Source organism: Falco biarmicus, chromosome 5 (assembly GCF_023638135.1).
Source record: "Falco biarmicus isolate bFalBia1 chromosome 5, bFalBia1.pri, whole genome shotgun sequence".
Classification (NCBI taxonomy): domain Eukaryota; kingdom Metazoa; phylum Chordata; class Aves; order Falconiformes; family Falconidae; genus Falco; species Falco biarmicus.
In genome coordinates this window covers 58,109,527-58,125,250 of record NC_079292.1, presented here as the reverse complement: position 1 = coordinate 58,125,250, position 15,724 = coordinate 58,109,527, and the positions used below count along the sequence as shown (strand labels likewise).

The 15,724-nt window shown below is 49.4% G+C and overlaps 1 protein-coding gene across 2 annotated transcripts; it reads right to left on the bottom strand.

The window, feature by feature from the left end:
- Window positions 1-241: 241 nt before the first annotated feature.
- MFNG (MFNG O-fucosylpeptide 3-beta-N-acetylglucosaminyltransferase) lies at window positions 242-15,724 on the bottom strand. Of its 2 annotated transcripts, none has more exons than XM_056341195.1 (8): window positions 14,791-15,724; window positions 9,541-9,589; window positions 8,888-8,990; window positions 8,641-8,794; window positions 8,088-8,173; window positions 6,564-6,729; window positions 5,969-6,054; window positions 242-5,113 (listed from the first exon to the last, which is right to left on the bottom strand). In XM_056341195.1, the coding sequence occupies exons 1-8, from the start codon at window positions 15,127-15,129 to the stop codon at window positions 5,044-5,046; spliced, it is 1,053 nt and encodes a 350-aa protein (XP_056197170.1). In that variant the 5' UTR covers window positions 15,130-15,724; the 3' UTR covers window positions 242-5,043. The 2 variants fall into 2 exon arrangements, with proteins under 2 accessions (XP_056197170.1, XP_056197171.1); XM_056341196.1 differs by having other exon boundaries at window positions 242-5,110.

Sequence of the window (15,724 nt, the reverse complement as noted above, 5' to 3'; positions counted from 1 at the left end):
TGCCAGTGCCAACACTGGATGTTTCATGGCAAGTCCTCCACCTTAATACACCGTGGCCAAAGGCACCAGCTGCAGATTCTCTCTGTGCCTCACTTCTTCGGGTGGGGTGGGGATAGCAGGGCTTCAGAACAGCAGCATCTCTACCCTTCCAATTCGCCTATTCAGTTGCACTTCTTTTTCCTATGTTGCTAAAATCAATACTGTCTTCTCAAGCAGTGGCAGAAGGGTCAGGGCCAGCAAATCCGTGTACAAAGCACTCAGTTTAATTTGTTCTCAAAGTTTGCTATGAATCAGATGCAGCTCCCAGAAAAACCAAGGGAGGCTTGACAGAGGCACAATCAGGTGTAACATCTGAAGAGGCTCCTTAGCCTTGCAAAATCCTGGAAGGCAATTTAAACATGGGAGATAGACAAGGAGCCCATTCTTGGGGTCTGTCATTAATCACATATAGGTCAAACAAGGAGAGAGATGAATTCCCAGCTTTCTTGGAGTCTAAGCTGGATCAGTCAGGAAGTGACAAAAATCTCAGGCTGTCAAGGAACAGCCTTAAAGAGGCAATGCCAGCTGAGCAACAACAGCTCAGCCCCGCACTCCTTTTACCTCCCAGGTAATTGGGCAGAAAGCCTAGAAGAAAAATTCCTGCATCAGCTAGTGAGAACAGACACAGTTATTCGTACATTTGTGATGCTGTTCTTCTTCCTGGCCTTGCTTATGTCTATGGTAACAATCACAATTTCTTCAGTGGAGCCATAAGTCAAGCAGTATTTGGAACAGAAGAAAGTCCCAGCTAGTATGAGATCCCATCTCTGGCACCAGCTGCTAGCAGGTGCCTCGAGGAAGAACGTAAGTATGGTCCATGTCTCTCTGTGCCCATGCAGTTACTGAATAGAGCAGTCACCCACATCTACGCAGGAGTGTGCTCAGGTGTGTAGAACCCTGGTGGCCTGTGGTGCAAAAGAGCAAGCCAGGTGTCTTGTAGGGTTTTTCAGGGATGGAAGACAAAAGAAATTAAATAAATGAAAGAAAAGAGCTGCTGATCCCACCTGTGGATTGCTTGAAGAAGAGCCTGCATTTAAGCAAGGGCAGAGGAAGTATTGAAATTAAGAGGCCAAATCTTCTGTAAGGAATTGAGTATGATTGTCAGATGAAAAGACATCAACTTCTCTGGAGTGTCATTTAAAAAAAAAAAAAAGAAAGAAAAAAAAAAGGGTGTTCAGGGCCAAGCAACTTGATCTCACCTCTTCCAAGGTGAACTCTTGACTCACAGGCTGGCATCCTCTGTGGCACTGATGGACTACACAATTGCCGTCATCACAAAAACATCTAGAGCCAACGGTCCAGGCAACACCCTCTTTCCTGCTATTGCTGGGCAGCTCCCAGACAGCCCTTCCAATGCACAGCTCCCACGGCCTCCTCCAAGGCCCTGCTTGGTGGTTTCTTTCCTTCCAATCTCCTTTCTTCCTGTCCCTATTTCTCACCTTTTGGCTTCTGTCTAATGAACTGCTTGTCTTTTGAAGGCTGCATCTTTAGCAAGAGGCCTGGGGAGAGAGCTGAAGGCTGCGATCTGGGTATGAGTTCGGTAAATCCCACAATGACTGAGAAATGTGTTTTTCTTTGGCAGCAGAGCTGTTAAGAGGAGTTGGCACCAGAGACAGAAGAATTGTCTAGTGGTTGCTATTCTCCTCTTGCCCCTTCAAGACTTCAGTGACAACTGCAGTTTCCCACCCATTTCCACGAACTTCTCTTTTACCCCTAAAGGAAACGATAGTCATTAGCATTCTTTTGCAATGACAGATAGGGGTTTCCTTATAAAAATTCTTTACAGCTAAGGGGAAAGTGAAGAAAGGGCATTGTTAACATGAAAGCCTCACTTAATACTTACATGTCAAACACTGTAACTGCTTTTTTCCCCCCTCCTTCTCCTTTTCCTGAATCTTCAGTATACAGCTTAAACATCATTAATAGTGTTGGTTGCTATGGTGCTGGGCAGGCAGAGGTCTCTGTACTTGAAACCTTGAACTACACTTAATGTTGTACAACAGCAGGGTCATGCTAACATCTTTGACTTTGACCCCATTTTTCCCAGTAAAATATAAAGACCATGTCTCCATCCCTTTTCATTCTTGGGAGAGGAGTTTTTTTCCTGCAATGAGAACAGGGAGCATGAGATAGAGAAAGGGAGAGAAAGAGATAAATAAAAGAAAAAGAAAGAAAAAAAATTAATAGACCAGTGGAACCTCTCCAAAAACTTTAACTGTTATATCAGAAATTCATGAAGGAGAATAGAAAAAGACCCCTGAAAAGTTTCATGTGAAATCATTTCTCATTTTCCCAAGCAGCTAAACATTTTAATAAACTAGGAAAATGAGGCTGTAAACCCACAACATCTGATAGCAAGCCCCAGGGGCAGGAACCATTCCTGAAACTAATTTTAACTTAGGTTTTAACGTTGATCAGATTTCATGTGGTGAATGTCCCCTTAAGCTGTCTCTCTGTTCTTAGAGAAAACCTGGTTTCTTTTGTCGACTATTTTCTTTCCAGTGCATTGTCGTCACAGGCACAACAGGACTTTCCTGTCATTCATTTCTCTACAGCCCGAGAGATGCTCTGCCCCAGACATCTCATCTGTTCTCAGTTTCCTTATGAGACAAGACATTTTCCACAGAAGTGGCACTTAACTGCTCCAGCAATGAAGCTCAGTCTTAAACCAGTCCCCATGCAGCCACTCAAGGACTCAACCTGTTTAACATCTGATCTGCAGCCATGCAAAAGGCACCAGGTCGTTTCAGACCAGCTGAGTGAGGCCAGGATCCAAAGTGGGCTTCCAGTTTCTCTGTTTTGCTTTTCCCCAGGAAAGTGAAGCTGCTTTGCCAGTTTCCTCTCCTTCTCCGGGCACATGAATTTAATTTTGTTTTGACTGTCAGCAGGACATCCACAGCTACCACAGGCTTTTTAGCTCAAAGTCTTGATTAACAACAGCTGAAAGTTTGAATGGGAAAAACTAAAAGATGCCCGGGTAGTGTAGATTTTTCTTGAAGACTCTTATTTCTTGTTGTGGACGCATTTTTCATCTTCTGGCAGAGTTCAGACCAAATCATTTGCCCTGTGTGCTGCACCTGTCTTCCAATAGCTGGTTGTTTCTGTTTTAAGCCACATGATTCCTAGGTTCACATAGCTGTGCAAGCCAAATGTTTTGCATGATTCAAGGAATGTCCATTGGCATCAGCAAGCCCCTATCTCTGCTCAGGATGAATTTCCAGTTCAAAGGCACGTTGTGCAAAAGAACAAAGCAGGGCTTGCTGCTTCACAAGCTGGTTAAATGCCAGGAAGAATGACCAGATTGGAAAACAGCTCTACAGGCTCCTGTTTTCTGTTTCTCCAGAAATTAAAGTGCTCAATCATTTCTGGATCCCCCTTTGCAGATGTGGAAGGTATTTCTGATGCCTTTCCTTTAAACCTCATGTGTGCTGTGTAGGAGATGCTGGTGCTTGGTGGGGTGGGAGGAGGCGATAGAGTGGCCAGTTTTCAAATGGTAGAGGCACAGTGATAGTTGCTCTTGGCTCTTCCAGCGCAGCAGCAGCCGGCTTAGTCACATCAGCAGCATCAAAGCTGAACAGCTCTTCAGAGAAAGGGCATTTGTCCTTTCATCTGGAGATTACAGGAATGTTTCACAGGTGCCAGCAGTGTGTTTTGAAACACACTTTAAAAATACCTGTTTGTGGCACCACCTGCCATTTAAAACAGCCTCTGTGCCTTCCAGCTTTCCCTGCAACACTCTCCCCCAGCCATTTAACCATGTGTACAAGGAGAAAACAGTGCCAAAGTTAATTCCCCAGCAAGCAGAATTGTCCAGCTTTTATGTCAGGCTCTGTATTGAGAAAGGGACTCTCCACAAACATGCCAGAAAACTTGTAACCTACTTGGGCCTGCTCCTTCCCCCCGTTATGCTCAGCAGGGACAGCAGGAAGGCAGAAAGCTGCTCTTAGCATCTGGAGGAAAGAAATAGGGAGATAAAAAGCTCTGGCTTGCTGCTTCCTTTCCTTCATGACTTAATTTTTTTGGTTGGGGCACAGAGAAGATTATAAAGCTGTAACCTCTAATCCACTCCTGAGCACTCCTTCTCCATCTCTTCCTTTCTCCTCCCTTTCAGCCAACTCTAATCCTTTATGTCTCCTCTCTCACAGAAAGGAGTTGGAGTCTAATCTCAGGCGACAGGTTAGTAATTAGAGCAAGAGATTATCCTGACCCCATATCAAGAAGGTAAAAAGAGAGGAATAATGCAGGGCCATATGACATCAAGTCTCCAGTGTTCAGTGCAGGAACCATCCTCATCTCGGTCAATCTCCTTCTGGCTCCCCCACCCCACCCCCTTTCTCTTTTGTCTCATCAGAGGTAGGAATCCCTGATTCTTTGTACTTCCTGCCCATCTCCCCTTTGCCAAGCAAGGACTATGCGTTTCCAGCACTTGTTCAGCACAGAAATGGTCACATTTCCCATTTCTATAGACCTTGACTAAGCAGAGACTCAGCCAATGGCCTGTGGCTGGGAAGAAGTGGGTGGTGGGGAAAGCACAGGCAGATATAGAGGAAGAGGGCTTGCTCAGAGCAGCTGGAGCCAAGACACACCATCAGCTGTCGTCAGCTGGGCACTGGTTGCCCATACCCAGGGCTCTTCTCGTCCAGCAAGATGAACCCACAGCAAGGAGCAGCAGCAGGTCCCCATCTCTACCCAAATGCCCAACAGTCGCTACCCAGTCATTGATCTGCTCAAGGAAAGTATACTTTCTCTCATCCCTTGCATGAATCCCAGCACAGATGGGAAATTCATCCATGTGTCCAGCTCATGTTATCCATCTTTGGAATAGATCTTGTCTCTTGTCCTGTGTCACCAGTATTCAGCGAAGACCCAAAAAGCCATCACACAGCCCCAAGACTATGACAGAAAAGGGGAAACTGGGAGCACCAAGCTTCTTCTGTGTCCCACTCCCTGAATGCACCAGGTGAATGGATGTCACCAGGACCCACTGTAGCTGAGGCTCAGTCATCACCAGCCAACAGCTTGCAGGCACCAGGAGGTGTCGGGATAGAGATGGCAGTGGAGTGATCGAAACCTGCTGGGGAGAGAGTGAAGGAAGGTCAGGTGGGTGTTTTCACACCAGCACACATCTGGAGAATGGAAGACCTCTCTCTTGTGTCCCATCCCACATCAGGCACCCGCCCTGCACTACAGAGCTCCAGGACTGGTTGTTCATCTCAAGACGTCTTTTCTCAGCAAAATTAAGCAGCCAAGCCTCCCTCCAGCACCTTGATCCAGTTCTGGCCCATGTAGCACAGGCCCATGGCTCACCCTGATCACAGGCAGAGAGACAGGCACTGCACCAGCCCCTGCTACATTGTTCTGTTGATGCTCTTTTCATTGCCTAGATGCTTCTCACCCCTGCTATCTCCAGCCAGGAGCTTCCTACCCATGTTCTGCAAATAACAACTTTAGGTTTGTTCACTCAAAGCAGAGAAGGTAAATGAAAGACCACTTTTGTTTGCAGTCAGCCTGAAGTGAACCTTTTTCTTTTTTCCCTTTAGTTTTTCTCAGCAAAACAAAAAATGAAAAAGCAAGCAGAATTTCCTTTCCTGAGTTGAAAAGAACATTTCTGTTCCTGTCCCAGAAGCAAAAGGTTAGCTTGTTCAGTCTCAAAATGTGAAATAAAAGGCAATACTTTTGGCTCAGGAATTTTTCAAATAAAATGTTTTGATACTCCTTTTCTTCCCACCCATCCAAAAAGGTTTGCAAAGTTTGTAAGCATTCACAAACAGCTTAATACTGGCATGCCCCTCACCCAATAAGCCATGTGACTGCAAGGTTTCTGTCCCTCACTCTAGACCTCATGCACCCCATTTGGCTGCCTCCCCCTCCCAGCCAGTTGTCTGAGGGCTCACACTGCAGCAACACCTGGAGCATTCATGCCACATACCTTGAGGGATCCTCTTGGGGTGAGAAGGGGCCATTGAGTTCAATAACATTGAGCTTGTTCTCAAAGACGCCGTAGCTGAGGGTGACCTGCAAAGAGGGGTAGTGAGAAAGGAGCAGGGAGGATGAGGTGAGCTCAGGAGCAAGGAGTTTGCTTTGGGTAAGAGGAGCTCCCATTCTGATGCCTTCTCTGCTGGCTTGGCCTCTGCCTTCCATGTCTCTCCTGTCTTCCTTCCCATGATCATCCACCATGCTAATCCCCCCTCACAAAGCAGACACGGTGCCATGTCAAAGCCCCTTCCTCAATCAATCATTATTTCTGCTTGTCCTTGTGCCATGTTCCCCCCAGGGATGCTGTCAATCCTCCCATTACTTCCCATACATGTGCTCCCCACCATTGACTCCAGGGGCACCGCGACTGGCATCTGTGCTGCAGACAACATCCGCTCCTTATTTCAAAGAAGCATTTGTCAGGAAAACCTCCCCAAAAGAGCAGATGATTGATTCAAACCACATCAGTGCCACCAACGGAGCAATGTGCCTGTAAGCTCCCCTCCACTTCTCACACACTTCCCTCTTGCTCCATTTCCCCATCTCACCTGGTGCATGAGCTGAGAGGGGGGGATAAGCTGCAGGTTCTCCAGGTGGGAGTGGAAGAGTGCACTGGGAAGCAGCTGCCCACCAACTTTGCACTCAACGATGTAACCCACGGTACAGTCGTCCGGCAGGCGGATGAGCTCTGAAGTGCTCAGGAAGTTCCTGCCACTGGAAGACAGTAGCACTGCATGGGTTAGGAAAAGAGTAGGGAAGGATACAGGTATCCACTTGGGTGGGAGATAAATGAAGGACTTAACTGAAAACCAAAGTAAATCTTGGAACTAGGCAAGAAATCCCTGGGTTCCACTTGCAAAGATTTGGGAGTGTGTTTGGTCTTCGACCACTCCCAGCCATCCTGTTCCACTGTTTGTCAGGTGCCGTCCCTGAGACATACCCAGCTTTGCAGCGAGCTGATGCAGAGAGCTTGCACACTTTGCCAAGTCACTTTTTCATCTGCTTGGTGAGCTGCACTGAGCCCCTGAGGGGTCAGACAAGCCAGCACAAGAGAAACAGCGGGCCCACATGGCCAGGACCAGGAGGAAGAAGAAACAGGTCAGTCTCGTGCAGCTTGAATAAGACATCCATGGCTTCACTGTAGTGTAACACAGCATGCTTGGCCACCCTTTGATGATAGACTAAACCAAATTTTAAGGCTCCTGTAACTGGAAGCAGTCACACAGCATGAAGCACTGTCTACTATAACATGCCTCAGCTAGTTCAACTGTGTTCTAAGCATTTTAACACAGTCGTGGAAGATTATGCCAAGTTAGGCATTATCTATCCATGCCACTTTCATTTTACCCTAGATCACAGATCATCCTCCTGTCTGGGTCCACAACAAAATATTTATTATGGGTTTCAGCTACACCAGCCACCTGATGTGGACGGAATACCTCTTTCTGGATACACACAGACCTGGGTAAGACTGGCACAGCCACTGCCTATTAGTGTATGTGCATATAGCCTGTGATATAACCTTGGGTGTCACAGGAAACATCATCTTCTTGTAGGCTGGGCTAAAACAAGATGTCGGGACCTACTTCTGTTCTCCATGCACCAAGCTGAGGAAATGACAGTGGCCACTGTAAGAAGCTGAAGAGGGTTTGGGGTGGGGGAATGGGATATTAGCTCAGAAGGGAGGTACAGGAGGTTGGGAAGAGACATATCAAGGGGAGAGAAGAGAGGCAGGCAAGGAAAGCACTTGGGTGAAGAGGCAAGGGAAGCTGAAAGGGAAAGGGTGTGGGGGAATACCCAAGAGCTGAAAGGAGTTGGGGAGAGGGGAGTATGTTATCCTATGGTCATGTTTGCTGACATGCCTGCTCTTGCCTCTTTCTAATCAGGTGGCAGACCCACACACTACATCCTTCCTCCAGTTCCACATGCTTGCAGATGTCTAGCATGTGGCACTCTGCACCCTTGCAAACATCCTTGCAAACACCATAAATCCAGATTTGACATTGCCAGGAATTAACGTGCAGCCATGTTCTTCATCCCCTAAGGCTCCCATACCCACCAGCAGAGCTCACCTGGCCCACGGCACCATCTTGCTTGCCAGCTTGCGGCTGATGCAGAACCCAGCCCCTCCCGTGGCAAACCAGAAGTGCACAGATTTCTGGAGAGAAAGCGCAGAGAAAATCAATGGCAGAGGCTCAAACAATCCCATACTCCCTGAGATGGGAATGCTGGAAACCTAGATTTGATGCCAGGACAAACACAGCCTTATTGTCGCCCCAGACCCCGGACTGCTGCTCAGAAGAAGGACTTAACAGCAGCACATCACAGATTTTGACCTCATATTTTGAGCGGCCAAGTTCCTGCTGGCAGCAGCAGGTAGGCTGCCCAAAGCAGGCTTATCTCCTGGCAGACAGGTACCCAAAGGCTCAGCAGCCACATGGGACTCTTCCCCTAGGTAGATAGGGTTGAGTCAACACCTACAGCCATGTTCAGACAAGACTGGCAAGTTTTCAGCTGTTGTCTGTTGCTCTTGGGACCTGTCTCTCCTTGGGGTACATCTACGGCCAATGAACCAGACCACTAAAAGCAACTCATTGGCCCCCACACCCCCACCACGGGCTGTACCGTCTGGTTGTTTGGCAGAGTTTCGGAGGCCCGGATGGGTCGGTTCAGGCTGGGTTTCCCCAGGTAAATGTCCCACATTGCAGAGTAGGAGGACAAGAGCTTCAGAAGGGCCTGAGAGTTCAGGTAGTTGTCATCATCCATGTGGCAAAACCAGCTGCAGGGAGACAGGAGTGAAGACACAAGAGGCTTGCACTAAGGAGGGTACATCTTGATTTCAGGGGTCCCCCTCATGGCAGCCCTGTCTCACCTCTGGTCGCTGGCCATGAATGCATTGAACTCAGCAGCCATCTTGCAGGAGAGGGCCAGGTGGCTGTGCTCAGCAGAGCAGTTGGTGAAGATCGCGTGGTTGCCTGCAGTGAGACAGAAAGCTGTGGCTCAGGGCTGGCCCACTTCACATGGTCACAGGGAGGATCCCTGGCCAGGAGGGAAGGGGTTTGTTCACAGCCAACCTCCTCACAGCCCCACCCTGAACAGGCATCCAAGCCCACGGTGATGTGGTCTCCATCCTTCTCCCTAGCAGGAGATGAAACCTGGAAAAAGCCAAGCATCTTGACCAAGACTAGGACACCTGCCAAACACACTTCCACCCTGCCCACTGCTAGCCAGGGTGTGGGGGCTGAAGGGCTCTCTCATGGGTTGCTTCTGCCCATGGATGCCTTAAGGCAGACAGCACCCTACCTCCAGCTGACTGCATGCCCTGAGTAAGCCAACTGAACCAAACCATCACTGTTGCAGCTTGCAGTCCTCCCACGGGACGTGGCGAGGGGTGCACTTCAAGGGGCAGCGCTGGTGCAGGAGAGCCAGCCTTCGTGCCAGGCCCCCTCCCAAGGCTGTGGCAGTTCAGAGGCTGAAGGTGGGGGGAAGGTGGTGTTATTATATGACAAGTCATTAGGTTGTTACCCATTCTCCTTTTCAGGGCATCATCTTCTTCATCGGTGAAGACGTAGGTCTGGGGAAATGAGGAAAGGAAGTTACTCTCAAGGCTGGAGCTGGTGCTGCTCCTGTCCACCCACCCCTTCCCCTCCGCAGCTGGACATGCTTACCATGGTCACCCCACTCTGTCCTCTGCTGCCATGCTCCCCTTCCCAGGCAGCAGTTGAGCAGAGGGATCGCCACACTCTGCATAGCACAATCATCTGCTTGTGTGGCTTCACTCACACACACACCCCCCTTCACCTTGGGAACAGGGAGAAGGGGCCTGTGACACTGAGTGAGGGGGTGAGGGAGCCCTGGCTTAGGTGTCGGTGGTAAAAAAATGGAAGCACTGTGGCTGAATGATGCTCGGGTTAAAAGCAGAACATCTGTTTGTGTGTTAAGTGTGCACAGCCCCCTGCCGCTTATTGCTGCCTCCTCCTCTACCCCCAGGCCTCTCTAATCCCTCTCACTGCCATTATGTGGCACATCTCCCCCTCTTCAGGGCCAGGCAGGGATCAGGGCTGGTGGAGAAAAGCTTTCCTCAGGCAGAAAATGAGCTTTCATGAAATCAAAAAGGAGTCGCGAGCCGTAAACAGTTTCTCCACCAGCTGCCCACAAGCTGGTTAAATGCAGCACCTGGGCAGGGACAAAGGGGACGAGGCAGGCAGAAAACAGCTCCAGGAGCCATCAGTGCTCCCAAAGGCTCTGACAAGGAGATGAGAGTCTACATCTCCCCACACCCACCCAGCGTTTGGCAGATATGCCCCCATCAGGAGGATGTGGAAAGAGAAATGTTCTGCACATGAAAAGAAAGCAATGAAGGACCCTAAGAGACCACCTGGCTCCAGCACAGACAGCAGGATGGTTTCATGATATGTATATGCTACAGTGACTTGGCAAATTACCCTGCAACAACTGAGCTGCAGCAATGGGCCATGCACATTCCTACCCCAGCCCACTAGTAAAGTCTCTTAGTTAAAACCACTTTCGAGGTGATCACGGGACAAGAAGCAATTAGCAAAGTCTCACATAAAGGAGTTGCTCTGGGTCAGGGGACCATATCGCAACCTTCAGGCAAGGCAGGGATTGTCGGTGGCACAGGATTTCCCTCACTAGTGTGTCAGAGCCAGAAATTTCCACTATAACAAATATTTCATCTTAAAGAAAAAAAAATCTGAAACCGTTGAAACTTTCTGACATTTTAAAAAAAACCCAGAAGCATTGTTGCTGGAAATGACAGCTTACAGACATAAAACTGACTAGAAATCAAGCGTCTAATAAGCATCATATTTGATTGACTTAGAATAGGAATTTGCATCTTTTGCCAGATTTTCTACTTGTGAGAATATTCCAAGGTTCCCACTTTTCTCTTGATGCAAGGTGGGAAAAGTTTTTTTGCAGACATCCAACATGTTTCTGTGGGAATGCAAGGTTGAAGGAACATTGCCACCACAGGGAACTCCAGACTGTCCAAAATAGCTGGAAAAAGAGAACTGTGAGTGCACGGACTAGGCAAATCTGATTTCTCTGGCTGTCTCAAACTCTGATTTCCATAGCATACCTGGCTACAGTACTCCAGAGATGGCGCAGTATGTGCCCTGGCTCTGTCCTGAAGAAGATCACAATAGCACAGGCAGCTGCCTGCATCCTTGTCTCTACATCCCTCATGGCTGTGAGTGGGCAACCTGGAACACTTGACCACTGCCATGTGTCCCTCAGCAGATCCACACATGGTGTTGGGATGGGAGAGAGAGAGAAATGCCCCAGCTAAAAACCTGCCTGGAGACCATTTGGTCCAGTTCTGCAGGTCTTTCTCAAGGAGACACCAGCCGCTGTTGTCCATACTAATGGAGTCTGGAAGAGATTCAGGTCTCTCGGGCCATGCCAGACCTGCTCTCCCTGATACGGACAGGCAAGCAGAGGAACATCTGGTGTCACTTCTGTCCCTGCAGGCAAATGGGGTAGACAGAAGCAACATCCCCATCAAATCCACCCTCCTATTCTCCACCAGAACACCTATGAGGTCATGCAGGACCTCCCATTGTGGTGCCTCGGCACAGAGACTGGACCAGGATGGATGCCAATGCTACTGCAGGGCAGCCAATCGGGGCCTGAGGAGATATGCAGCACAGAAAGCATCCCTCTGTTCTGGAGAAGATGGCTGGGTGGGAAAGGATGCCTGCTGGACAGCAGTGCAAGCAGTGATATGGGCCACTGGTGTTAAATGACTTTGGCGGCTCTCCGTGGACATAAGAGCCCATGTAATGGATAAGCACTAGACTTCGAGACCTCCTCATCCCAATTTGGGAAAGTAGCCTAGCAAGGAAAAACTAGGAAAAGGGAATAAAAATGTGGAATCTGGCAATCCAGGGCCATGTTCATCTCCCAGGCTCTCAGGATATCCCTTCTCCAGGAAGAAAACCCCTCCAAAATGCAAACATCTCAGTAGCATTATTGTTGTGTCCTGCCCAGAGAACAGATTCAAAATCTGCAGTGTGTTCACAGCACTGAAAATATGAAAGCCAGTTCAGGATGGGTCATCCAAAGGTTTCAGTTCAATCGATTGGATGTCTGAGTTTCCAAAAGGAGGAGTTGCTAGAATCAGTTTACATTACCAAACAAAATGCCATTTCAGACCAGAAACCCACACTTACCTCCATCAAAACTAGCAGGGCCAAAAATGTAAGCCACTCCAAGATCCTATCCGGCCTAAACAATCATCAAATCAGGTTTAGACAAAACCTTTGCTGAGGAGAAGGCCTTTCACTGAAATGACTTCCACATCAAGCTCCAGTGGAAAGTTTGTCGTGGATCAGTTCTCAAGAGGTAGAGCGTGGTCTAGTGAAGAGTGTCCACCTCACATTTCCCCTTTTGTCTCCCACCAGCTGCATATTTTCTCCTCTGTTTGAACAGCGCAGTTTCAGGGAAAATGTCTCTTTCTCTTATTGTCTACCCCAAAAGAGTTCAACACAGAGGACTTTTAATTTGGCTCCTGTACAGTCTGTCCTAGCCATAAAAACCACATCTGTTCCTGCCTCCTGTTACAGTCACCTAAGCCTGACCTGTGAGGTCTGGGTTCCTTCCTCTGGGAGGACACCGTGCAGGTAACCAGCTCGGAAACCAGGCTTGGCATCAGTAGCACGGCTGGCTATTAAAATTTCCCTGCTGGACATCTGCAAAGAAGGACCCACTGAACTGGTCTCCAGCCATGAGTAAGGGCAAGTGAGACAGCAAGATGGGGGGGTCAGCCCTAGGAGGAGGCAGTCTCTGCCCTTCAGGGCTTCTGAAAACCTGGATCTCTCTGGGACTGGGTTTTAAGCCTATGTCTCTCCATAAAGACTCAATAATAGGAGATCTGGTGCCCTATCCCTGGCCCCACAGCAATCAAATGTCCTTTGCAGATTAAGAGCTCTAGGGTTTTTTGCTAATCAAGGTTTCTATATTGTCAGTTTTTCAAAACGAACCCTTTCCCCTACCTCCAAAAAACCACGCCAGCAACAGTATATTAAAAAAAAAAAAGAGCTTTTGACATTCATGTACTTCTATTTACCTCCCTCCCTGCCCCCACACCCCTGCCCTCAAGGCCATTTATTAAAAAAAAGCAGAAGCAAAACATGGAAAATTGAGAAAGTGGGAGGAAAACACTGATTTTGCAACAAAAATTGATAACAATGAAAAAACTGTTTAAAAATGACTGGCGTTCCCACTCTACCCTTCCTTCCTATTCCCCTGCTCAGTCTGTGAAGCCTTCCTAGAGCCTGGCAGCAGCATGGAAAATTCAACACCTCTTCCCAGGTTTGGACATCATTTGTTTGCCAAACAGAGGGTCAAATGAATCTGGGGAGCTAGTATCTAATTCCTGTCATCAGCAGATTGGCCAGGCACCTGCTTGTCAAACGCATGAGGAGCGAAAGGTGAGCTGCTCCTTAAAAACCCAGTCCAAAAGCCCCAGTCACAGTATCTCAGTGCCAGTGCAGCCATGTGTTTGGGCTTGGTTTCTCCAAAGACCTGCTGGTCTGAGGTCAAGCAGAGAGGAGAAGTGCATCTGGAGGAGGAAGCAGTACATCGCAGATGCTGAGAGGGACACGCAGACAGGAGGGGAAGCATGCTCAAAATAGGACATGGCTTCCTGTGACGACAGTAGCAGACCAGACAGTTGCAGCACCATGCAATGGAAAACCACCCTTACCCAGAAAACCCTGCCTTGCTTCAAGCACTCTCCTACCCAATACCTCCGCCCCCATCCCCCTTCCTTGATGAGGCCTGAACTTGTCTTCTAGGCACCTGTCACACACAGGCAGAGGCAAAAAAACACCCTTTGAAGGCAGCCACAGGACTTCTTTCTTGAGAAGCAGCTCTGAGAAGGAGGGAGAGAAGTACCCGAGCTCTGGGGAGTACTTCTGCCCACCAGTAAGCCAGTTTGCACAGCACCACCGACGCGGTGCCCCACATCAATTCTTCTAACAGGAAGGAAACTCTCCAAACTCTGCTTTACAAAGGTGGAAACATCAGACCCCCAGTTAAAAAAAAAATCAGCACATCACTTCAAGATCACGCACATGAGAGGATCTGCCCAAGAAAGCAAGGCATGGATTGTGCTGATGTGCTAGTGAGTGAACAGGGCTGCAAACACCCCTCCTGCACTCCACGAGGTCCTCCGGGTCCTCCTGCCTCACTCTCCTGCCCTCTGCACCACACAGTCCGGGGCGAAGGGTGCCCCTGTGCATTGCAGGCATCCTCAGGGAGGGCCAGGGGGAGCCACTCGGCTCGAAACCCAGCAAACTCATGGTGCTAGGAGGTAGAAAACCACCATTTCATACAGACCCAGGACGGTCTGTGTTCTCAGTCTGGTGTAGCCCAGGCAGTCTGTGGCCCATGGTGTCACTGGTTAAAAAAAGGAAATTAAATCCCTTCCACCTCAAGGTGAAAGATTCAGGCTTAGGTTAAGGACAAGTGATGCCTGCTAAGAGCACATGTCCTCCTAGCCTTCATGGGAAGAGCCCACAGAAGCTCTCTGCCAGCCTTTTTTCCTATGAAGCAGCTACTGGTGAAACATTTTTCCCAGGTAGCATCCCCCTTTCAACATGAACAGAAGTAAGAATCAGGGAAAATGAGGCAAAGGTAGGACTGCAGTACCCAACCTCCCCTTCCTTTGGCCTTTATCCCCCCCCACCGACACTCTGTCCTTGCCCCATTACCAAACACCCCCTGTCTAGCCTGAATCCACATGCTCACCTGCTCTCTGGCCCGGGATATCCATGTGTCCAGGAGCAGCTCCATCCTGCTCTGGTGAAATCTCTTGGTTGTCTTCACAGCTATGAAAATGTCCCCAAGTGTCAGGCTTTCCTCAGTCCTGTATCCCTCTGGAGGATGGACTTGTGGGACCTTCTGCCCGCTGCCACCTCCTCCCTCTGGGCTCACTTTGCTCCATTGCTCTGGCTTCTCCAACATCCCCTCCCTGAGCCTCGGGTACTGAACTGTTTCCTGAGCCCCACGGTGCCGCACGGAGAGGAGAGCCACGCTGACAAGGAAGACTGCAGCTCCAGAGAGACCATGGATGACCCGACGGCCCATGGCTCCCAAATTGCTCCCAACGCAGCCAGTATCCTATTGAACAAGGACAACCTCTGCCTGTACCTCCATGTGAAGCTGTCCGCTCTTCTTGAAGCATCCAAAGGCGCAGGACCAGCCAAGAGCAAGGTCTGAATACGATGTGGCCAAGGAATAGGGTGGGTAAAGACCAGAAAGTCAAAGAGAGCCACTCCGGAGGATACTGGTGAAGCAGGGGAGTTTTCACAGACTAAGACAGCTCAATGACCCAGTGAGGCAGAGACACGTGATGGGAAAATACTCCGAGGTGACTGGCAGGTGGCTGGCACACTCTGCCAGGAGGAAAGCGAGCATCCCAGCTCCCAGTAGAGAGGCCAAGGATCCCAGGCTGGGGGTCGAAGGGGCAGCAAAGGAGATCAGAGCCATCAGCTGGGAGTCTGGACCGAAGGCATCAGTTCCCCAGCAGACACCAGCCCAAGCATCCAAGGCAGGGCGCGCGGGGCGGAGGCCAGCGGCTGCAGGGCAGGGCCCGGGTGCCATGCGTGCGGGGGGCTGGCTCCCCACCTGCTCCCCACAGCAGCTCCCCACAGCAGCTGCCCTTGCTCCCCGGAGCCCAGGT

Bases quoted from the DNA above. Each gene is read 5' to 3' on its own strand.
- MFNG (XM_056341195.1), bottom strand. From the start codon at position 15,129: ATGGGCCGTCGGGTCATCCATGGTCTCTCTGGAGCTGCAGTCTTCCTT. The intron at 8,991-9,540 runs GTAACAACCTAA...GTCTCACTGCAG, and splicing joins TGCCCTGAAAAGGAGAATGG to GCAACCACGCGATCTTCACC. The intron at 6,730-8,087 runs GTGAGCTCTGCT...ACTGTCTTCCAG, and splicing joins AAGATGGTGCCGTGGGCCAG to TGGCAGGAACTTCCTGAGCA.